General features: G+C 46.3%; 1 protein-coding gene across 1 annotated transcript in view; it reads left to right on the forward strand.

The window, feature by feature from the left end:
• LOC119382953 (cytochrome P450 2C31) overlaps positions 1-24,748 on the forward strand; it is a 60,900-nt gene that overhangs the window by 13,798 nt on the left and 22,354 nt on the right. Inside the window, exons 2-4 of the mRNA XM_037650889.2 lie at positions 14,240-14,478; positions 19,525-19,649; positions 20,819-20,925. Of these exons, the coding sequence (XP_037506817.1) occupies positions 14,264-14,478; positions 19,525-19,649; positions 20,819-20,925 (447 nt within the window). The 5' untranslated portion in view covers positions 14,240-14,263. The remainder of the gene's footprint in view (positions 1-14,239; positions 14,479-19,524; positions 19,650-20,818; positions 20,926-24,748) is intronic.

Raw genomic sequence — 24,748 nt, forward strand, 5'->3', positions numbered from 1 at the left:
ATCACGTAACAGTTACTCACGTGACATGTTCCCGCCATAAACGACGGAATAACTAGTCATGCGACTCAAAATCACGTAACATCACGCACCTGCTAGTCACGTGACATGTTCCCGCCAAAACAACGCAGCTAGGGGTGTGCGAACATTCGAAAACATCGAATAACGAATCGAATATCACTCTATTCGATTCGGTACTCGAATCGAATAGCGCATATTCGATTCGGTACTCGAATCGAATAGCGCATATTCGAACTACCGATTATTCTTTCAATACTTTTCGAATAATCAGCACCGATGGGAAAATCCCAAAAGAACGACACGTTGGAAGAGCGAAGGATCATTTTTATTGTTTTAATTAGTAAAATACCAAGATGCAAGCGAGTCAAGCTCTTACGGGACTATCGAAGCTTTACCCACCACCGGATGAAGGAGTTCTTGCATAAAAGTCCAGTGTCGCCGAAGCGAAAGTGTCCTCAATCTACTATCATTATCATGAGATTAATGCCGTTCATTCATGAAATACTACTTCACTTTTTGGTGTTAGTGTTCTTTAAAAGCTGATGACAAAGTACAACCTCGAATACTGAACTGCTGTATTCACCCAATAGTTAAAAAAATATCTCGAAAGCTCTAGTCGCTACTGTATACGAGCTTACCTCAATTTACGCAATTATCGTATTTTTTGTTATTTAAATGTAACCGTGTTACGTTTCTAAAGTTTTTCAATATTTGTTTGAAATAAAAAGTTGTAGAATACTAGACCTGTATTGAAAATGCTTGCCTTACTATTCGAAAACAATTCGTATAGTATTCAATACGTATTCGTATTCGATTCCAATCTAAATTTCACTATTCGCACACACCTACACGTGACATGTTTCCGCCAGAACAGCTTAACATCCCGTAACATCATAAAATCGCGTAACATGACGCAACAGCTAATCACGTCACTAAAATCACGTAACGTCGCGTGACTAAAAATCACGAAACGTCACGCGACAGCTAGTTACGTGACTAAAAATCACGTGACATGTTTCCGCCGCAACCACGTGACATGTGCGTAGTGTGGGGAACCGACCGAAACCCGAGAAGGATAGCCGAGCCTAAGGATACTTGGTACTACCAACAAAAACTTTGCATCTATAGCAAAAGCTTGGCATCACTAGCAAAAACTTGGAAAAAGCTAGGTCGAAAACAAGCTCCGCTCTTGGTCTCAGCCTAGCGCCACTAGCGCGAGCTGCGCTTTCTTTATTTATTTCTTAGCGGAAGAAAAACCCTCATGGTCCCTTAAGCATCCACTTAACTCGAAGGTAAAAGCAATCTTCTTTTTCTTCTCAATCGATGTATTGATGCCGCCCCGCCATCCTTCGAAAGGTTTCCGCACCTAACGCTGTTTTGCACTGCGTCCAAAATCGGAGGCGCCTCACCTCGTTTTGCATTGCCTCCGTGACCGGACCACCTCTGACCAGGCTACAATCTCATGCGATGACGTCATCATGTGACGTGACGTCATGGTGACGTCGTAATGCCGTGACAAATTTTGGCAATTTGTGACGTCACTGTGACGTTATCAAGCGATGATAATTTTTTGCATCACTCGTCCCCGGCGCCGCGGGACGCAGACGCCGACGGCCAGTTTCGTGTTTGATGAGGCATCTAAGGCTTTCGCCTTTAAAAAAAATTTGCAAGCTCTACTCCCCTTAGACGTTGCTGCATTCAAAAACAATTGACTGGAGTCCCCGATACTGAGATAACAGTAACGTGGTTCTTCTTGAGATTCGTTAAAGCCCACTTCCTGACCATACCTTACAAACGAACTGCGGCATAGTACAGCGCTTACCACGTTCTGCTTCTGAACGGTGTGTCGTGGGTTCGATCCCGGGAAGCTGCATCCGCATTGTAATTGGCGCCGCACTGCAGAATCATTCGTGTACTTTTAATTGTCTTTAAATTTAAGTTTACGGACATCGTTTTCACCTTCGTGTTCGAGTCGTATGAATGATGATGATGATGATGATGATGTTCTCTGCAAGAACCTTCCACCATTTTTCTGGCTTCCGCAGAACTAAGTTGCCACTTACAGATGTTGCGGCCCTAGGTGGTCTCAGATAATTAATCCATAACTCTCAATGACGGCGTCTGTCAAAGGCCAATAGTCGATTTGGGACGGAATAAACCCCTTGATTCCACCAAATAATCATGAATTCGCAATACCGCTCTTAAAGTGAAGACTAAGCGATGCAGGCGTTGTGAGCTGTGACGCTTTACGTATTTGAACTGCGATATCTGGCATAACACGCACTGTACCCTGAAGATCCATAATCCTGCGCGTGATTGAAAATGTAAAAAAAAAAAGATTCGGCAGATCCCACGCGTTGTGGGAATCGGTTTCATGCGAAGCAGTCAGCGAGTACTTCTATGCTGTATTTTATGGCTTTGAGCCAAGCGTTACGAGGTGGATCAATGTTTTTTTGTAAGTGTAGAAGCTGTCTCCACATCGTGAGCTTACCGGGCACGTCGACAACACTGGTGCTAAAGAGTAACTTATGGTGTGACGTAATGTCATCCCTCACGTTAGAGTACATACGTCAGTGTTATCAAAACTAAGTGCACTTCATGGTGCAATCATGTGAATGTCATACGTAACCTTCCTTAATGTATACCTCCGGGGTCTAGCAATGCTTCAGTATAGCATGCTGATGAAGAGAAGAACATGTTTAATGACAAAAAGCAGGAGAGGTTGCCGAATCATATGAATACAAACGTAGTGTTTATTAGACTGCTATAAAAGCGGAGCCAACACTTGAACCACCGACGTTAATCTGATATAACGCCTGCATCGTAGAAATACATATGTAGTGTTTATTGCTTTCTTGTAAAATTAGATAGCCAACACCACAACGACAATTGACGTTGCGCCGGCATTACGCCTGCATAGGCTGTTTTACAGCGAAAGCTGTTATGAGATCATTTCACCGGCCGTTTTTGGCGCCGTAGTTGTCCGCCGTCGGTGTCCGTAACCACTATCGCTCGAAAAAAAAAAAAAAAAGAAACGAAATGAGAAAAAATTTTCAGGATGGAACGAGGTTCCAACCTGGGCCCTCTGCGTGGGAGCCCAGTATCCTGCCTAAGAGCCATGCTGGTGCTTGAAACTGCTTTGCAAAAACACCCAATACCGGCTTCGTGTCAAGCACCAAGCGTCGCACAACGTGAATTCTGTAACCAGACGTCACACAATGCGAATTGCGCAACGAGTAGGTTGTTTAATGCTTCCAACCCATTACAAAGGGCTCTGCCATAATTCCTCATCGTCATCAGGCACAGCGTCAACAAAGTGCGCATAATGCCTTACATGCGTTTAGCAGGTACCAATGCTCTCCGTAGAATGACGAAAAATGCCACAGTGCCTGCTGCCCTACTTCTCAAAAATTACAATGATTTATAGCGTAGTGGGTTCCTCGCAAGTGCACTTGCATTGGTTGCCAAGGAAGCCCATAAGCGCATGATCCACTTCCTCGGGGTCTCAGTGAAGCTCTTCGCCCCCCCCCCCCCCCGTCTCTCTCCCACGTCAACGTATGGTATACAGCATGACGGGAGAAGAAAATAGCCACCGGGCGTCACCCAATGTAAATTACATAACTGGTGGGGCGTTTAAAGCTTCCAACCCATTACAAAGGGCTGCGCCATAATTCTTCATCGTCATCAGTAGTCGCGTCAACAAAGTGCACATAATGCCTTACAGACGTGTAGCTGGTGCCTCGCTTCTCCGCTGAATGACGAATAATGGCTTAGTAGGTACTTCCCAACTTCAGAAAAATTGTGATTTATGGCGTAGTGGGTACCTTTCTAGTGTACTTGCATTGTCGCCCTTAAAACGGGCTCTAGAAACGCCGCTCTTCCAGCTTTCGCTGTGACTGTGCTGCGGTTTCAGCGCAGGCCTGGCGTTTTTTCCAAACAAGTTTATAGACCTAGCGTGGCTCTGTGGTAAACCCCTTGCCACGCAGAATGCTTGGGTTCGATTCCTGCTGGGATCCTAATTTTTATTCTTTCCATTCATCGGGTCAACGCTGCCGATGTCAGTTTTTCTTATCGTTCTCGCATTTAAATTACCAATGTCTGTTCTCGCCACTCCTTGGTAGATATAAACTGTCAATTACCTGTGGCGCTTACCCCCACACCGCTGCCCGTGGTAAACGGGTATGTGTCACACGTGTCTGGAGGAAAGAGTTTGACGACGTGCACGACAGGGTTTTCACGTTATTCGTGTCATGACCCGACCATAGGTCGGCAAACTCGCACATGAGTCGACTCACTCAGACTCAGACACAGATGGAGCCATGAGTCTGAGTGAGTCCGGGTGAGTAATATTTTGGTGAATTTGAGTCCGAGTGAGTTCGGCTGAGAAAAATTTTAGTGAGTCAGAGTCCGAGTGAGTCCGGTTCAGAAAAATTTTGGTGAGTCTGAGTCCGAGTGAGCCCTAAGGGCAAAATATATTCCATGAGTGAGTCTGAGTGAGCTCCACCCTTTTTGCTGACCTATGGACCCGACAGTCATATTCGTCAAATCCTCTTACCCTCCCATGCCAATTTATATCTACACCAAGTTAAGGAGGCTATCATCAGAGCACCCAGACGTAGGCGGCTAGATAGATAGATAGATAGATAGATAGATAGATAGATAGATAGATAGATAGATAGATAGATAGATAGATAGATAGATAGATAGATAGATAGATAGATAGATAGATAGATAGATAGATAGATAGATAGATAGATAGATAGATAGATAGATAGATAGATAGATAGATAGATAGATAGATAGATAGATAGATAGATAGATAGATAGATAGATAGATAGATAGATAGATAGATAGATAGATAGATAGATAGATAGATAGATAGATGCGCAACGCGAAAGGATATTCATAGCATCCACGTGAGAGTTTGTGCATATGCGCTCTCAATGCTACGGATATAGAGGCACGATAACGCTCGCCTTAATTTATTTAAAGGCGCTACCGGCCGCCGTGTGATCTCCTTTTGATTCTACGCCGCATTTGAGCACACGTGCTTTCCTGGTGTATACATGAACTGATACGAACTGTGCGTCACTATACTCCGCAGCTTACAAAGTACAAGAAATGGAAGTTAAAAAATCTGAACAGACTTTCATTTCTTCTTCGAATAATCAGCATACTACTGCGAAGCGTATTTTTAAAAGAACCATCTCTGTAAAAAATGATTGTCTCCTAAGTGTCTTTTTAAAACAACAAAGACAGAACCAGAGGAGAAGCAAGTCAAGGTAGGGCAAGCCCAGAAACATCACTAGTGCTTCCCTGCACTGAAAAAATGCTGCAGCACATCCAATGGGCCCCGTTTAAATCAACAGACAGCGAAGCTCATTCACGTCTTCGTCTTTCAAACTGTCAGAAGCTGAACTCGCGCTTCAAGAACCGTCCGGTCCTTAAGTTACTGCTTGCCGGGCACTAAAATAAAAAACCGGCACCTCCCTGAAGGGGATCGTGAGGAAATGCGAATGCATTTGGTTGCACCCGATGAGTGTGCGATTAATTAATGAAGAGAGACGAGAGTGTGCACGTAGAGGCGTAATGCTCGAGTTGCATTGTGTTACACTTCGTCCTAGTGGTATTGTTGCCGCGAGAGATTCGACTTCACCGACTTCCATCGCTATCAAGACACCAAAGGGCGCGCTCCCTGCATGATGTATATAGGCGGTGCGCAAAGCGCCGACGACGCCATCTGCCGCCACAGCTCGGAAGCGTTGATGGGTCCCGGCGAGCAGTGTTCCCGCGAGCGTCTACGCGAGTTCACGGATGGGTGTGTTTTCATCCTGATTTAACGACTCTGTCGGGCCTCAGCGACGTCGAAAAATAACTGCTGCATTGTCGGCTGCTCAAGCACACAGAAAAAATCGCCAGGAACGCACTTCTACAGGTTTCCGGTGCTATTTCATGAGCGAGAGCGACGGCGGCGGGGGATTGCAGCCTGTACGACGTAGAAGAAACGCCATCGCGCTTTGTTTACGGCAGTGTTAGAGCGATTACCATGTTTTTATTTCTCCATTTATGTCGCTACGTCTTCAGCGAACGCTACAACGTTTACACTTGGTCGCCTCGCCTGCATTGTAAACGCTACAATGCACATGAGGTTGTTATTACTGATAAGACGCGATGCCTGGGCTCTCTTAAAAAACGAATGGTGCGAAGCGCAATGCCAGAGAATGTGGGGCAGGTGACGGCTCCTTTACAAAAGCGCCGTGGAATCACACGTGTGCTGCACGAAATCAGCTGCATTCTACCTAATGATGGCACTGGAATGCGATCGCCGGTGCCTGCGTATGGCTCACAAAGGAGGTGGCTGGAGAGGATCCACTGAGAGGATCCCATGGCACGTAGGTAACGTGATAACGCAGACGCTGCGTGGCGGCACAAGCGGCGCTTCTTCAGCCCGACCACGCTCGCCCACTCCCTAACAAAAGAAGAAAAGAGAAAAACATAATCAAGAAACAGCTCAATTCGCTTAAGAAAGGTCGAAATAATAAGAGAACGCCTGCTTTCACTTATAGACAACAAAATATATTTTTTTCAGCGAAATTACAGGGGGTCGATGGACATGCACCGACGTTCTTATCTGAACACACCCAGCAAATACGTAGCCAAGCTGCTATGACAAGCTAGGTGACCACCAGCTCCGCAGTGACTCAGTCCCGCGCCACCAGCGCAAGCTGCCGAGATATTTTTTCACAAGTTTATCGTGCTGGTTTCAAAGTTTTACCAACGCGGACCCTTCGCGTGGCCGCACCCGTGAAATCCATGCGCCGGTGCGACAGCGCTCCCTCGAAATCTACTATATAAACACATGGCACGTAAACGAAGCTACTGTGTCGAGAAAAAACGTTGGTTCATGCGTCAACGCATGCAGGCATTAGTGATCGGGACGTTATAAAGAAAGCGGTGTACTTACGATGAGCTCCACTTCGAAGGGAAGCTTGTTGACGCTTGTCTGTGGCAAACACTTGGCGCATATGGTGACATTGTCATCCCCCACAGCTGTGACATCGGACACATGTCCACTATTATAAAGTGCGGTTCCTTTGCGCACACTATCGCCGCAGAAGTAACTATCTGGGACGCGCACAAGCGGCAAATCGCACGCGCGCACTTCCGTCATGCTTGCAGTGAAATGAGGCGTTTTCTACGCGACCCATCAGCGGTTCCAACGGCCGCCGCTACGCGGCTGCGCATCGCGTATAGGTCCGAGCGCGGAGAGGAGGAGCGCCCGAGCTCTCTTTCCGCCAAGCAAGCTCTGCGAGAACTTGCGTTTGGCCTAGTTGGTGCTTACTGTTTGACATTTTGACCGCACAAAAAAGACGAGGACAGAGGGAGGTACGACGACACGGGCGGTAAACTTTCAACTCATTTTATTCAGTGAAAGACGTAGCAATATATAGCGAGTTTTGACATGCGCAGACACAGTTACGTCCGCTCATCAGTCTAGTGGGGCAGCCACCTGTCCAAGAAAGACATTTCCGATTGAAATAATCTGATAGAGGTGTCACTGACACAATCATCATTTTTCTTTCTAATAAAGTAAGCTTCTAATAGCTCTCGAGCTTTTTGATCTTGGCTTCTGCCCAGAATCTTTATCCCTTGAAACCGTGGTTCACACGTGCAGTCTTTACAGTGCGCAGGCAGGTGCGCGAAAACGTCTCCTTTCTTTAACTTTTGCTCGTGTTCCCTGGCTCGATCATTTAGGCACCGCCCGTCTGCCTATGTAGGACTTGCCGCACGTCAGGGGGATTTCGTACACGACTCCTGTAGAGCACTTCGCGTACGGCTTTGCATGGTTTTTACCGCAGCCGAGACTTCTTTTAGGTTCACTGGAGGAACGGGGGCAGAGCCGCGCCAGCTTGAATGGCGCCGAAAAAACAAGGGGGACACCATACCTGCCTGCTACCTTCCTTAGGTTGTGGCTGACCTTGTGTATATAAGGCACCACTTCAGGTCTTACGGTAATAGGAGTCGTCCTCGTCCTTGCCTCCCTCCTCGAACCTTTCACCTTCTGCAGAAGTGTTTCCACCACTGGCGTCACCATCGAGTCAGGGAACCCAGCCGTCTTGAGACGGGAAATCTGATTGTCAAATGCATCCTGCATTTTGTGAACGCACGACTTCCTGAGAGCCGACTCTAAACAGAGCATAGCAACTCCCCTTTTCACAATCTTTGACTGGGCAGAATCATATGGCACCAAACCCTTCTGTGCCCGAGGAAAGTACTGCCAGCAGGCATGACCATGGCCAAAAGAAATGCTTAGGTCCAAAAAACGCAGGGTATTCTCAAGTGGAAGCTCATGAGTAAAAGAAAGACCTTTGCCAAGACGTTTAAACATATCCAGAATGACATCACAGGTGGATAAAGTTCCTTGCTCGTTAAAAACAATTAAAAAATCGTCCATATATCTAAAAACGGTTAAAATGTTTAAAAACGCATTGCCTTTAAAAGCTTCCTCGAGCGCCTTGTCAATGTAACCTAGAAATATATTACACAGTAGCGGCGCAATACACGACCCGATGCAGATGCCACGCTTCTGTAAAAAAAGCTGTTCGTCAAACCTGATAAAAGTGCTATTAAGATAAGTCTCTAAAAGCGTTAAAAAATGTTCCACCGAGATACCAACTGCGTTCTGGAAAGGAATCGAGCCATTTTCGTCAACGCACATCCTAACCGCCCTAAACAGGTCGCTATGTGGGATGGAGTAAAAAAGATCCTCCACATCTACAGAAAAAGCTGGGCCTATGGCCTGGTTGTTCCTAAAAAAGGCAACAACATCATCCGAACTTTTAGTCAAAAAGGGATCGGTAATAACAAGACTCTTCAAACTCTTAAGAATGAAGCGACTAACATGTAGCTGCCAGGTTCCACGCTCGCTACCAATTGTTCTGAACGGAATACTGGGTTTATGTGTCTTCGCCGTGAAGAAAACACTTAAGGCCTTACTCGTAGTGCTACTAATGTCACTGGCTAATCTATCTAGGTTAAAAGACTTGCACATATTTATAACCTTGCTCTTACCCTAGCATCAGAGCTTTTTATAGGTTTAAAATTCTTCCTCAAGGCCTCAGAGGCCTTTGTGCCAAACAACCCTCTCGGAAGGACTACAAACCCTCCTTCCTTATCTGCTTCCAAAATAACAAGGTCATTATCCTTACAAAAGTTCAAAGTCCTATGTATAACGGATACAGTACGATTAGAAGACGGGCAGGAAACACTCTTGGTAAGACAGTCAACACCTTCTAGCAGGCACCTGTCATGGTCTTCCTGCGGGGCCTTCTTCGCCACACGTCTATTTAAAGCAGCCAGTTCATGGGCAGGAACCAGCGCCTCGACGCTGAACTTCGGACCTTTCCCAAGCAAGGTGGACATGTCTTCTGGGATGTCTACGCTGCCCAACACGAGAGGCTTCCTTGCTTGCTCCTGTCCGGCCCTCGAACCTTTCGACGCTCTCAGAAAATGACCAACCAAGTTTTTCCAGTAGTACTTAATAGACGTGTGGCGAAGAAATAGACGTGTGGCGAAGAAGGCCCCGCAGGAAGACCATGACAGGTGCCTGCTAGAAGGTGTTGACTGTCTTACCAAGAGTGTTTCCTGCCCGTCTTCTAATCGTACTGTATCCGTTATACATAGGACTTTGAACTTTTGTAAGGATAATGACCTTGTTATTTTGGAAGCAGATAAGGAAGGAGGGTTTGTAGTCCTTCCGAGAGGGTTGTTTGGCACAAAGGCCTCTGAGGCCTTGAGGAAGAATTTTAAACCTATAAAAAGCTCTGAAGCTAGGGTAAAGAGCAAGGTTATAAATATGTGCAAGTCTTTTAACCTAGATAGATTAGCCAGTGACATTAGTAGCACTACGAGTAAGGCCTTAAGTGTTTTCTTCACGGCGAAGACACATAAACCCAGTATTCCGTTCAGAACAATTGGTAGCGAGCGTGGAACCTGGCAGCTACATGTTAGTCGCTTCATTCTTAAGAGTTTGAAGAGTCTTGTTATTACCGATCCCTTTTTGACTAAAAGTTCGGATGATGTTGTTGCCTTTTTTAGGAACAACCAGGCCATAGGCCCAGCTTTTTCTGTAGATGTGGAGGATCTTTTTTACTCCATCCCACATAGCGACCTGTTTAGGGCGGTTAGGATGTGCGTTGACGAAAATGGCTCGATTCCTTTCCAGAACGCAGTTGGTATCTCGGTGGAACATTTTTTAACGCTTTTAGAGACTTATCTTAATAGCACTTTTATCAGGTTTGACGAACAGCTTTTTTTACAGAAGCGTGGCATCTGCATCGGGTCGTGTATTGCGCCGCTACTGTGTAATATATTTCTAGGTTACATTGACAAGGCGCTCGAGGAAGCTTTTAAAGGCAATGCGTTTTTAAACATTTTAACCGTTTTTAGATATATGGACGATTTTTTAATTGTTTTTAACGAGCAAGGAACTTTATCCACCTGTGATGTCATTCTGGATATGTTTAAACGTCTTGGCAAAGGTCTTTCTTTTACTCATGAGCTTCCACTTGAGAATACCCTGCGTTTTTTGGACCTAAGCATTTCTTTTGGCCATGGTCATGCCTGCTGGCAGTACTTTCCTCGGGCACAGAAGGGTTTGGTGCCATATGATTCTGCCCAGTCAAAGATTGTGAAAAGGGGAGTTGCTATGCTCTGTTTAGAGTCGGCTCTCAGGAAGTCGTGCGTTCACAAAATGCAGGATGCATTGACAATCAGATTTCCCGTCTCAAGACGGCTGGGTTCCCTGACTCGATGGTGACGCCAGTGGTGGAAACACTTCTGCAGAAGGTGAAAGGTTCGAGGAGGGAGGCAAGGACGAGGACGACTCCTATTACCGTAAGACCTGAAGTGGTGCCTTATATACACAAGGTCAGCCACAACCTAAGGAAGGTAGCAGGCAGGTATGGTGTCCCCCTTGTTTTTTCGGCGCCATTCAAGCTGGCGCGGCTCTGCCCCCGTACCTCCAGTGAACCTAAAAGAAGTCTCGGCTGCGGTAAAAACCATGCAAAGCCGTACGCGAAGTGCTCTACAGGAGTCGTGTACGAAATCCCCCTGACGTGCGGCAAGTCCTACATAGGGCAGACGGGGCGGTGCCTAAATGATCGAGCCAGGGAACACGAGCAAAAGTTAAAGAAAGGAGACGTTTTCGCGCACCTGCCTGCGCACTGTAAAGACTGCACGTGTGAACCACGGTTTCAAGGGATAAAGATTCTGGGCAGAAGCCAAGATCAAAAAGCTCGAGAGCTATTAGAAGCTTACTTTATTAGAAAGAAAAATGATGATTGTGTCAGTGACACCTCTATCAGATTATTTCAATCGGAAATGTCTTTCTTGGACAGGTGGCTGCCCCACTAGACTGATGAGCGGACGTAACTGTGTCTGCGCATGTCAAAACTCGCTATATATTGCTACGTCTTTCACTGAATAAAATGAGTTGAAAGTTTACCGCCCGTGTCGTCGTACCTCCCTCTGTCCTCGTCTTTTTTGTGCGGTCAAAATGTCAAACAAAAGCTCTGCGATACGAGCGCCCTCACCGAGTACCCTCCTCCTCTCCCTTACCCTCCGCTGCTCCGCGATGCGAGCGCCATCACACGCCCGCGCGCTCCTCCTCTCCCTTACTCTCCGCCGTTCACCACCTGCTCCGGTTGCTTATAGGCGCGGCGCAGCTGTTGCTAGGGGCGAGGAGGAGCGCGCGCGGACAGATAACACCTGTGCGCACGCCGGCCAGGGACGCAGAACAACCCCCGACTAAGAAATGCATTCGCATTTAAAAGAAAAGTCTATTTTGAGCATGGTGTGGTGAATAAACAGTACTTCAATTCGCCTATAGCGCAAAAAAACGCCAGGCCTGCGCTGAAACCGCAGCACAGTCACAGCGAAAGCTGGAAGAGCGGCGTTTCTAGAGCCCGTTCTAAGCTCTCTTGGGGCTACTAATTAGTGATGCAGAACTATCGATGGTACTATCGATATTATCGATAGCTGAGTTACTATCGAACTATCGATGGTGAAAAATACTATCGATAGCGCTATCGATAGCGAAAAATTCGATGGTACTATCGATAGTATAAAATCAACAGCACGGACTCAATGCATAATAAACTTGGTTCCCTGCGCGCGTTGTACATAGTGAAGCCGGAGGAGCAGGCTGAAGGGCGAGAATGTTGATATGCTTGTGTGCTTCACCAGAGTGCTTTGCTGACACATGATCATGAAGTCAAACTGTTCATCTGTAGCGGAAAGGGAGCCTTTACATGTGGTGGGACTGCGCGGCTTGAAATTGATATTGCATTTTATGATTTCAAAATAAAAAAAATATCAAGAAGTTAATTGTAAGGTGTAACTGGTTACTTTCGGATACGAATTTATTTATGGATATATTCTGCCATTTTCACTGCGGAAATATTTAACTTCTCTGCCAAAAAATGTTCATAAATTAAGCGAAGCTGGCAGTAGACTATCGCAAATATTTTGGCAATATGGCCGGCCAGCAACCGCATCACTATTCACACCACTTATCTATAGTATTCTCACGTGGTTGTGATGCTGAAGAATGCGGCAGCAAGACTGGGAAATACGGAGCTCTTTATTTGTCCGAACTTGTACCCAGAAAATCAACTCAAAATACAAGCGATACACGCTGCGCACTGATAGCGGTGGGAGCAATCGTCAGCCGTTCAGTAATCTCATCATCGGTGGAACGCGTTGTCCTTTATACACCAGTCATCAAACCTTCCAGAGTTATCACTGGTGCTCGCATAAGCTCTCGAATAAACTTGAATATTCGCGTCCGGCGTGTAATCTTAACAGAATGATCTCATACAATTGTGAAGCTTCTCAAACATTACGGCGCGGTCTGCGTCAAACGTTGCTAACAGTCTTTGTGGGTGAAACCCGAATACGTCAAAACGAAGCAATGAACACGGGTGGCAGTAATATCACTATAGTAATTTTAACGGTGGTATTACCGATTGCACTATCGATAGTTTGTCGATAGTAGCACTATCGATAGTTTGTTTATACTATCGATAGTTTCAGAAAAACTATCGATACTATCGATAGTCAATTTATCGATAGTTGTGCATCACTACTACTAATACAAGTACACTAGCAAGGTACCCACTACGCCATAAATCACAATTTTTGTGAAGTTGGGAAGCACCTACTAAGCCAATATTCGTCATTCTGCGGAGAAGCGAGACACCAGCTACACGTCTGTTAGGCAATATGTGCACTTTGTTGACGCGACGATTGATGACGATGAAGAATTATGGCTCAGCCCTTCGTAATTGGTGGGAAGCTTTAAACGGCCCACCAGTTACGCAATTTGCATTGGGTGACGCCCGGTCACTATTTCCCTCTCCCGCCATGCTGTATAACATACGTTGACATGGGAGAGAGGGGGGGGGAGGCGAAGAACTTTATTGAGATCCCGAGGAAATGGATCAAGCGCTTATGGGTTTGCTTGGCAACCAATACAAGTGCACTTGCGAGGAACCCACTACGCTATAAATCATTGTAATTTTTGAGAAGTAGGGAAGCAGGCACTATGCCATTTTTCGTCATTCTACGGAGAGCCGTGGTACCTGCTAAATGCATGTGAGGCATTATGCGCACTTTGTTGATGCTGTGCCTGATGACGATGAAGAATTATGGCGGAGCCCTTTGTAATAGTTTGGAAGCATTCAACAACCCACTCGTTGCGCAATTCGCATTGTGTGGCGCCTGGCTACAAAATTCGCGTTGTGCGACGCTTGGTGCTTATTTTACTCTTCAACCACGCTATATTGCATATGTTAATGTGGTTCCTTCCCGAAATGAAGCCTGTATAGGGTCTTTTTGCAAAGCAGTTTCACGCACCGGCATGGCTCAGAGGTTGAATGCTGGGCTCCCACGCAGAGGGCCCAGGTTCGAACCTCGTTCCATCCTGGAATTTTTTTCTTATTTCGAGCGACAGTGGTTACGGGCACCGGTGGCGGAGGCGGCGGACAACTACGGCGCCAAAAACGGCCGCTGAAATGATTTCATAACAGCGTTCGCTGTAAAACATTTTTAATTGTCTCGTTTTCTTCTATGTGTGTGTATTGCTATCATCCTCTTCTCCTCTCGCTTCCTCTTAGCGACAGATGCTGCGTTTTAACACTGAAACTTATACACACACAGCTGTGACTCGGGGGCACAACAGTCATGGACTGGTTCACGATTGCCGGCAGCGTGCTGGTTGCATCACTGCTCTACCTGATCACGCGGAGTTGGCTAAGCGGCAGGAGCTTGCCACCTGGTACACGTCTGCCTCCAGGTCCACCAGGTCGACCTCTCGTGGGCCATGTCCAGTTCACGCACAAGGACTTCCATTGCAACCAAGCCATGAAATGGGCCAAGCAGTACGGGCCCGTGTACAGGTGCGTTCGCGTCCTGTCGTCAAGAGGCTGTATACCGTATGCGTTTATGATCATCTATCGTGCAAGCACATAGAGCTGACGCTTTCCTAAGTTTACAGCAGCACTAAGGCACCCTGAGTTAATGGAGCGTATGAAGCAAAAGTGTAAAAATGCCAGATTCATTGTTACGCGCCGCGGTGAAGCACCAGAATGCTAATCACAGAGGCAAGAATCGCGTACGAACACAGCCACAAGTTTATTCATAAGCTTGTAGATTGGACTGGACAGAGCTCGCTGTGTAATGCCGTGGCCTCTGCAACCGTTTGTAACAAGCTGATAATCACGGAGGTCATGGTAATGACTGTGTCATCCGCGAAAAACTATCACACAGATGCGCACCGGGCCGTCCGAAGTGCACTGTTACATCCATGGAACCATCATAGCACCTCTGCCCAACGGTTTGATTTGTCGACGACGTCATTATATAAGCGGCTTTCGCGATGGGACGATCGCTTCATTTTATCGGCAGTCCTATTGGCTGGTGTCGGCAACGCCGGTATAAATGAGAGAGCCGCGACAGCCTAGGCATGACTCAGGATGCCTACACTATAGGCAGGCGCTGTGCATTTATAAACCTTCACTAAAGACAAGGCTTGCAACACGTTGCAATTACTCAACTATGTATCGTAGCTTAACGCTTGTTATCACGCTTTTTCTACAAATAGTGGCACTGACGTGCATGCTCTTGCCTATCGGTCACTGCTGAGGTCAGGGTGTCGGAACGAAATGTTTTTCGTTTCGGTTTCAGTTTCGTTCCACCACAAAAAGTTCCGTTCCGTTTCTGTTCCGAAACGAAAAAAAAAATGTTCCGTAACGGTTCGTAACGGTTTTTTTTAATGCAAAAACTTGAACTTAAGGTAATCATAAAAACATTGGATTTGTAATACAGTTACTTGCCCTCCTCTTAATTAAGAAAGTGGGACAGGGGTAAAACACGTTCTTTCCACGTTCTTCAGAAGAGTGGAAGAAACTGCACCACGAATTCCAACAGACTAGCACAAACCAGTACTATACCCTTCATAGTCATACTATTTATTTTCTCAAAAGTGAATTAAGACTTTCTTTAGCGGGCTCAATGCTTTGTGTGAAGGCAATGAGCACCATCGCAATAACAGCACGTCATTGAGGGCACTCTCTGTGCGAGACCGCTGATCTGATAAAAAAAAAATCGCCAGGCCTGCGCGGAACACGCAGCACAGTCACAGCGTAAGCTGGAACAGTGGCCTTTCTAGAGCCCGTTCTATACTCTCTTGGGGAAATATAATACAAGTACACATGCAAGGTACCCACTACAGCATAAATCACCATAATTTTTATGTAGTAGCGAAGCACCCACTATGCCACTTTTCCTCATTGTTCGGAGAATCGTGGTACCTGCTACACATCTGTGAGGTATTATGTGCACTTTGTGCTATGTTTAATGAAGATTAAGAATTATGGCTGAGCCCTTTGTAACGGATTGAAAGCATTCAACAACTGACTCCTTGAGCAATTCGCATTGTGTGACGCCAGGGTGCTATTTTACTCTTCTGCCACGCTATATTACATATGTTAACACGATTCCTTGCCCGACATGACGCCTGTATAGAGTATTTTTGCGGAGAAGCTACGAGCACCAGCGTGACACTGTGGTGGAAGACCCGACTGCCACGCAGAGGGCGCGGGTTAAAATCCCATCCGATCCTAGAAATGTGTTTCTCATTTCATTTTTTTTCTTATTTCACGCGACAGCGGCTACGGGCACCGGCGGCGGCAGCGGCGGATATCTATGACGCTAAAGTCAGCTGTTGTGATCTCATAACAGCTTTCGCTATAACAAACTTTAGCGCCGAGAATGCCCTTGCCACGCTGACCTGCGTGACAGGCACGCAAATGTCGACTTACGTTAATATAAACATCTCTGGTTGCCCATGTTTTCGTTTTTCGCACAATTGAACATATCTTTGTTTTGGAATTCCTGCCTGACGTACGCGCTAATATGGTACTTTGAGATGTGCATAATTGCTCACGTTGCATGACCTCAGTTGTTTCGGATTACCCAGTTTTCTCGTGAACCGAAAAACCAGTGCTGGGCAGTATCGAAGATACATGTATCTTCGATACTATCTTAGATACTCCTTGGGTATCTTGTATCTGTATCGCGATACGTCCTGCAAAACGAGTATCTGTATCTGTATTTCCGATACATTCAATAATGTATCGTGTATCTTAAGATACAAGATACTGCTATAGAAACACCACCGTGCGAAACAATAAACGTCGACCGAAATTCCGGTTCTCAAGCTGATATTGCTGCCACTAAGCCACCTGAATAAAACTAACGACAGTAACATCCTTGTATATTTCCGCCAGAGCGCTCCAGCGAGCACAGGTGATGATGTTTAAGAGTCCCTATTGGTGGAGCAGAGTCACGTGATGGCGCTCGAGCCATCGCGACAAAAACAAGCGTGCGAACGTCTACGCGCAGCCTACCTTTTTTTCTAGACGTTTTCTTTCTTTTTATTTGTGTTGATGTCATGACACTTGTTCATAGACCCTGCACCCCGCTGCGTACTCCAATGCGTGCGGCATCTATAGCACAAATTCTGATGCCGCTATACTGTCGCCATCGAAGGTTGTCTTGCGTGATGCTTCGTTGCAATGTCTCAAGAATGCAAAAATGGGGCTCCTTTGCGTCTCGCGCCTTTCACACATCAGCGATTTGAAAGGTCTTCTGGATGCAAGCTTGACTTACATAGTACGATGAGATTGACTTACATGCAAAGGAGATTCTAACAACCGTCCCACTATCGGTGCTGACGTTAGATGCAATAGAAGAAGCATTTACGTAACAGGAAATATTTTTACGTACTGTGTCTTTGTTCTTCCTGCTAAATTATTCGAAAAGTTCTTTTAATGATAACTTAATTGTTAGCACAATTGCTTTCTTTGCTGTCTTCCGTTTTTGCATCCCATACATTACCTAGTCATCTGCATAGTTTTTCGCCCATCTGTTTATTGTAATATGTCTTTTGTAACCTGCTGCTAAAATACGTTCTCTGCTTTATTCTGATTTTTTAACTGTGTGCGAACGTGGTTTTATTTCATATTTCGCGGTGTTTCTCTAAAAGCCCGAAAATATTCACCACGCAGCGTGTACGCTACGAAAAACGTTGGGTCAGTCGTTTTTAAATTCGCTCTACGATGTGTCGAAGCGCAGTTTGCCCTAAAGTGAATATTAAAAACGTCGGAATATCTCATCATTGACCTTATTTAATTAACCAGTTAAGCTTAGCACAAAACATACCATAACGAGTGCCACATAACGGCAAACCAAATACTTTTGGTTTCATTCAGCGGTGGTTAACCACTTGTTTTTTTGAATATTGGGTTCTGCTTACGTGAAACAAACTGTATACTTATTCACTTTGATTGTTTAATACGGAACTACCTTGCTATTTGACTTAAATATATTCGTTTTCCTTTTTTTAGGTCTCCTTAAAGTATTCTTATTGTTACAAATCCGCAGGTAAGCAGAGCTAGAAGCGGCAATAGTGTGAATAGCAGTGAAAACCTGCGGCGTTTTGTGCCGCTAGAATACGTCTGTGACGTTTCCTGGCGGCTCAGGTTCTCCCGGAGAACAAATGGTAAAATATTGCACGTCAGTGAGTATGTTGCTAACGAACGCTTTACACCAGCGGATAAGTAAAATATGAAAAATCACTGCCGTTTTATGTCCTCAATCAATTGTGAGCGCCGACTATGCAGTTCATCGTCTTTACACGACGCGTCATAAACAATACCGCTAACAACGTTGTTGCTGCTGTACACCTGTCGGTGGATGCGGTATTACGAAAACAATGAACAAGGTGAGACTGCACAGCGGTATTTGCGCCATCGTGCGGAGGCACTTGCAAGTAGATGGTAACCAGCTAGGTGGTCGCCAAGTAGGGCAGCGACATCAATAAACTGCAGAAGTTTGAAGCAATAACAACAGCGCAGCAGTTAAAGAGCCGTCTTGTTAAGCAGTCAAACAAATCTCAATAAGTCGTTTAGAAATGATTCTAATACGCCTTGAGCAAGAAAGTTTGTATCTTGTGACACAAAGTAGTATTTTGTTAAAACTAAACAAAGCTGGTAGCAGTTAAGAAATTTTCTTCAAGTAAACACATTTATACATAGGCCTTTGCTGCTTCATATAGAGATCTATAACAGCAAATTTGCAAATGTATCGAAGTATCTTAAGATACAATTGGGAAGTATCGTATCGGATACAATTATTCCGCGAGTATCTTGTATCTGTATCTCAAATACTTTTTGCCCGAATATCTTGTATCGTATCGCGATACAATTTCAAAGTATCTTTGCCCAGCCTTGCGAAAAACGATTGAAAAAATTTCGGTTTCGCTCCGGAACGAAATAATAGATAAAGTTTCGGCTACGTTTTCGTTCCGGTCAAAAGTATCGTGTTTATCGTTTTTCGTTTTTGGTTTTTGTTCCGTCCCGACACCCTGGCTGAGGTAAACACGTATATTGAGTATTTTGAGTTTTTTTACACTGAGGGCATTGTCGTTCCTGTATTACTTGTGTATTTTGACTGCCTTAGCATTTCACCTCATTCTCTTCTAAATATTGCGTTAATTATATTTACATAGTTCATGACTGTTTGAACGTTCCTTTTATGTGTGCTCCTCCCTTAAGTAATACCCCAGCAGGGGCCTTTAAGGGTTAATAAATGATGACGATGAATTGATGAAATAAATGATGATGATGCGATATTAGAGGGAGAACTTGTGAGCGTTACCCGCAATATATTTGATTGAACTTGACAGAATTTGTCATAGAAGTGTCTATACACGGCCGCATAACTATTTTTATCTACTTTTTAAAGTTTTCTTTTCATGCAGTCTTCGCACTCTTAATGCATTCCTGAAGCAGTGAATGCGGTGTGTTCATCGTTCGTTAATAATTATCTGGTCCGGCGACCTAGACAAGTGAGAGTGTCATTCGCACGCTATTTTCTTCCAGGATAAGGACCGGTTCAGCTGACATGGTCATACTGAACGACTTCCCGTCAATAAAGAAATTTCTCACGAAGAAAGAGGTTCTGTACAGACCCCAGAACTGGCTGTTCAGGGGAGAAGTGTACGGTGGTAAGTGCGCCCAGCCACGCATTCTCGTTTGAAAGTGAAGCTTTCGTTTCATCCAGTTAAAAAAAAATTATTAAAGAAAGGTACTCTCTCCAGCTAAACGCTAAAAGAGAGCGAATGAAACGCCGTCATATACATCTATAAAAAGAATCGCAGAGGACCATTGCTTTTAGCCGTGAACGTGGACACCGTGTAAGATCGACACAGCTCCGGTACATGAACAAAGGAACTGTACGAGACATGAGCGTCTCAATTCATAAGAGGTGAGATACACTGTACGTGCTAGGCGTTGTGTTTCAATGCACTGTTATCTAAATTTAAGAGCGTTTCTTTTACGAGTACGAAGATCACAAATGCATTCAAAATTTTCTTGGTCGACTATTTATTAAGGCCAAACCCTTATATGCCTCGCCAAACGGGACTAGTGGCGTCGACAACAAGAGTGGTACTAAACATCGGATAGTCACTCGAGATTGCGAGATGAGTTTATGAGATGTGAAGTGATTATGACGGCACAGATCGCCGAAATTTGTGGCGGCGTCATTGCATACGACGACGTAATTCCATGACGTCACCGCTTGGTCAAATGTGCGCCGACCCCGGAGACGGTGGAACGCCACGTGAGGTGCAGAGAGCTTTAAGGGGGACGGGAGGATAAGGAAGAGTCAATACAATCGACTGAAAAGAAAAAAAAACGAACACAAGAAAGTAGGAGATGGTTTTCGCCTTCGAGTCATCTTAGGCGAATGCACGCCCTTAGGAACCCTGTGCGTTCTAACGTACACTGTTTGCAATAACTACCAAAATTTAATACCTAGTGAAAATACTTCATAAGAGAGTGTGCCCTTGTTTGACGAACACGTGGCAGCCAGTTGCAGCCTTGAAGAAGACAAGTCCGCTAATCGAAACGCCGGCACCAGCAACACGCCGTGTTGACAAATTTTTCATCCTTTCAAGCTACCATCCTACCCCGAACTTCTGCCTTTTTCGGAACACGTGGCGAATAACGTTTATGCCACGACGAAAAACTTCCTTTATAACTCGTAAAGCTTTAACTTTGTTATGACGTCTGCGCGTTAGCTCGTGCTCCAGAACTGATTGTCGTAAAACCAGCGATGCCCTAAAAGATGCATCAAAGATTTTTTGCTGCGTGTGCTGAACTACTTTCTCAGGTGTGGCGACGCTGAACGGCGACACGTGGGTGGATAATAGAAGGTTCTGCCTGCACGTCTTGCGAGATTTGGGATTCGGCAAGACATCCATGGAGGAACACGTCAAGGTAAGCAGCATCCTTTTTCACTTAATTCACATATTCGCGCAGGAAAATATTTGCAGTCCTCAATATTACCTCAACAGCCACGGTCAAATTACATCTGGACATTTTACCACTTATCGCATTAGCGCAGTCTAACGTATATGCCCATTTGGCATAAGGAGACAAAGGTATTCGCTTACTCGCCATCCGGTATCGTATGACTAGTTGTGTGAACAATTTCAATGAATACTTTCGTGATAGGTTCAAAAGTGAGAACGACAAGTTATACAATGCTTATCGCTACTAAACAACGACTATTAAATTGGATAGTGCACATATTAGGAGGAGGAGATGCTATTTCTGCAGCCCCATAAATGGGAGCCCGGCTCAGCCTATGTAGGGGAATGGGAAGAGGGTCATAAAGGTGCGAAGAGGAGGGGCGAAGAAGAGGAGAGTGCCGTCCATGGCCGAGGACGCGACGGGAGGCTTCTATAGGCCTAGTGCACTGCAGCTTTGAACCGAACAGGCAGCGCCACCTGACGCCCGCGGCTGAAAAGTTAGGATTGTCGTTTGTTGCTCCCGGGCGCGCAGTCACGGTAGAAACGCAGGGCTCCTCGCCGAAAGGACGTAAAAACGTCGCAGTAGTCCGGTACTTTTTCGTACTTCTGCGTGCATGGCTGGCACAAGGGCTGTAGGAACACCGTTCGGAAGTAACTAGCTTTAAAATTCTGCGGGTTACCTCAGAAGTCGGACGAAAATGAAAGACAACTCTACCGCAGCTGTGCGGGGCTGCGTAAGCAACGCCGTACATAAGTGTTCCCATTTTCGTGCGTTTTTTTTTTTCGCCTTTTATTATTCATTTTAAATGTATACACAAGCTTACAAGGTCACTAAGAAATAGGAAGATAGCAGGCTGACAACGGCCACCTAGAGGGGCAATGGGCCTGTCTGCGTCTCCTGCTCTCACGCGTGATTTCTTGCCAGCCAGAGCGGCGAGCAGGGGTAGCCGGTGCGGAATCAGACACAAATTTGCCGCGTCCTCTTCGCTGAGAACGAAAACAGTTCGGTATGGCTCAGCACACGTAGAGCACTGAAAAATCAAAGGCTCACCTCCACTCGTTCGGCGTAGTCCTCGGTTTTCGATTGCACTCTTCATTTCCCAATAATGTCGAAAGATTCCATCGCGCACATCAATTCTTCTTTCAGACCACAACTGACCACTCGCGTGCAACTTCGTACCAAGCGACCAAGAACTCCTTTTGAAACACACGTTATTACAATTTCAATCCTACGGAAACCGCAGAACAACAGACGATCGTCGCGTCTTGTCCTCACGTTCACGCGCGGGCTGGCGGCCGTGGCTGGCGATGCGCTATCCTAGCAGACGACAATGCTCGCTTGCAGTCTCACTGTCTGTGAAGTGTGTGCGCTCGCTCGCCTGTGTGTGTGCGTGCGTTGTGAGCGTGTTTGTGTGTGTGTGTGGGGGGGGGGTGTGGTCTACTGTTCCCAAGAGACGGTATCCAAGAGACGGAAAAGAACTTGTTTCCGGCGCAAACAGCTGTGTTTTGTCGGCTTTTTCTTTTTTTTTTTTTTGTTGGTAGGGCTCGCAGTTCGGTTTTCAGCGAAAAGAATGACTGAGAGGGGCCTGTCTTCCTCGAATGGCTTGAGGCGAATAGGGGACGAAGTTTTTTTGAATGCTTACGTTAACAAGAGTCGCTGCATGCTGGTTTTTCGGCAGCTTTAAACGGCTGTAGTTTGAGAGGTTTTTCAGACAGAAAGAAAAACATAAATAAAGATAAGTTAGCACAGCGTATTTACACACGCAGACAGAAAAAAAAAAGAACTACGGCGGCCGTTCTTGAAGAACAGCGGCCGCCGCAACCGTAGCCGCCGCCTTGAAACATACAGTCGGGCCCGTAGGCGACAATCCTAACAGTGCGCCGCTAGCCCGATAGAGGGCGAGAGCAGTAGCGCCACCATACCAGCTCACGAGGTCTATAGAGCCGCTCGTGCTCGGAGGCCGCGCCCTGCCCTGACGGTTGGCTCAAGCGCTGCTGAGCAATAAACGTCTTTACAAGCCAAATCTTATTCTATAAGTATGTCTGGCACATTTGTCCTGAGAGGAAAACCGTACCTTTCACTAACTTGCCAGTTGATTCCCTTGACCCTCTTAATTAACTGTATCATTTCCTGAGTAAACTCCCAGCCTACAGCTCTTCATAGTTTTTTCCTGAGTACTGTACACGTACATTTCATTCAGTTTTTTCTAAACCGTGCAAAAATTACCAGCAGTATTTTTCTAAGAGGTAAGCATGTTGATCTTGAATAGAGTTCTGTTTTGTTTTCATTGCGATAGCAAGTACATGGACACTCTCGGCGGGTTTTTTGCCGTCGCCGTCATGCTCCGTATGAAGTTGTAATCGACAACATCGCCCTGCGCATCGCATGTTCTAAGCGCAAGTAAAAGCATGCAACGCGGCTCAAGCAGAAATGAAACGAGACGGCCATCTCCGCCGCACGAAGGGTGCAAGAGATAAATCGCCCAGAGCGCGATGCCTGCAGTCGATGGCTCATCAAGCAGAGAGCAAACGCCCCGGCCGACTTCCGCCAGGCAAAGGATAGACGGTGAGGTGGGAGTGGGCGTGGGGGGGGGGGGGGGGGGGGGGAGTCTGCGGCGCTTGAGCAGCAACTGCGAACTTCGCCCATAAGGGCGCGGTCGCAAGCGCCATCTCGACAGACATCAGGAGACGCTCGTAATGTGGCTCTGCTCTCAACGCTCACTTCGAGTTTAGAGGACTGGCAGCACGAAAACGCTTCGTTCCCTGGAGCGGCCGCATTCCCTTAACTTAGCCTTAAGTTGTTGAGTTGAGCGAGATCCGATAACATTCCAATTTGTTGCTATCGTATTCATCGCTTCGCCGTTGCAACGAAACTGTTCTTTTTTTTTTCTTTCTTTTTTTTTTTAACGTGGCAAGACCGCAAGTGATTGAGGCACGTAGTAAGGGGACCTTCAGGCTAGTTTTGACTGCCTAAGATTCCATAACGCCGCTAACTACAAATACAAAAGCTTTTAAATGCGAATGCATTTCTTAAGCGGAGGACAGGCGGTCCGATTTTCCATGCGATCCGACGGCCGACGCGGCGGTGGGGGAGAGGGAATGGTGGCTGTACGATGCTATGAAAGGTCACCATTCCGGTTTCCCCTCCGCCGTGCCGGACGTCGAATCGCGTGAAAAATCGTACCGTCTGTCTCATCCGGCATTGTCCGCGCGCCGGCAGGTGTTATCTCTCCGCTCTCACTCCCTCTCCCATAGCAACAGCTGCGGGCGCGCGCGCTTATCCTCGCCCGGAGCAACTGGAGCATGTGGTGCGATAGAGCGTAGGAGAGGGTAGGTGCAGTGCTTCGCCGCTCCTTCTCTCGCCGCTCGCTCTCTCTTCTCCCTGCGCCACCGCCTCAATGTAGTGCGTTTGAAACGCGTTTGTAGCGTTTGTGCTGCCTTGGAACAACCTGAAAACAGCGCGTTCTAAACGCGTTTGTGCTGCATTGAAGGCGGTGGCAACATCCCTGAGGTGATTACGAACGCACGTAGGAAGCGTTCGTTGAAAAAGGCGCCCTAAAGGGAGACTCTTGAGCGCGTCGATGTGTCCAGCTTTACGCCATTAAAATTACTACGCCATGTACTCTCGGCGCAAGAAATGCATTCGCATTTCCTCACGATTCCCTTGGGGGAGGTGGGGGCATTTTTTTATTTGCATTGCACCCGACCGAAATGCGGTCGCCGTGGCTGGGAATAGAAACCGCGTCCTGGAACTTAGGAGCACAGCACGGTAGCTGCTGGGCAATGAC

Source organism: Rhipicephalus sanguineus, chromosome 2 (assembly GCF_013339695.2).
Source record: "Rhipicephalus sanguineus isolate Rsan-2018 chromosome 2, BIME_Rsan_1.4, whole genome shotgun sequence".
Lineage (NCBI taxonomy): Eukaryota > Metazoa > Arthropoda > Arachnida > Ixodida > Ixodidae > Rhipicephalus > Rhipicephalus sanguineus.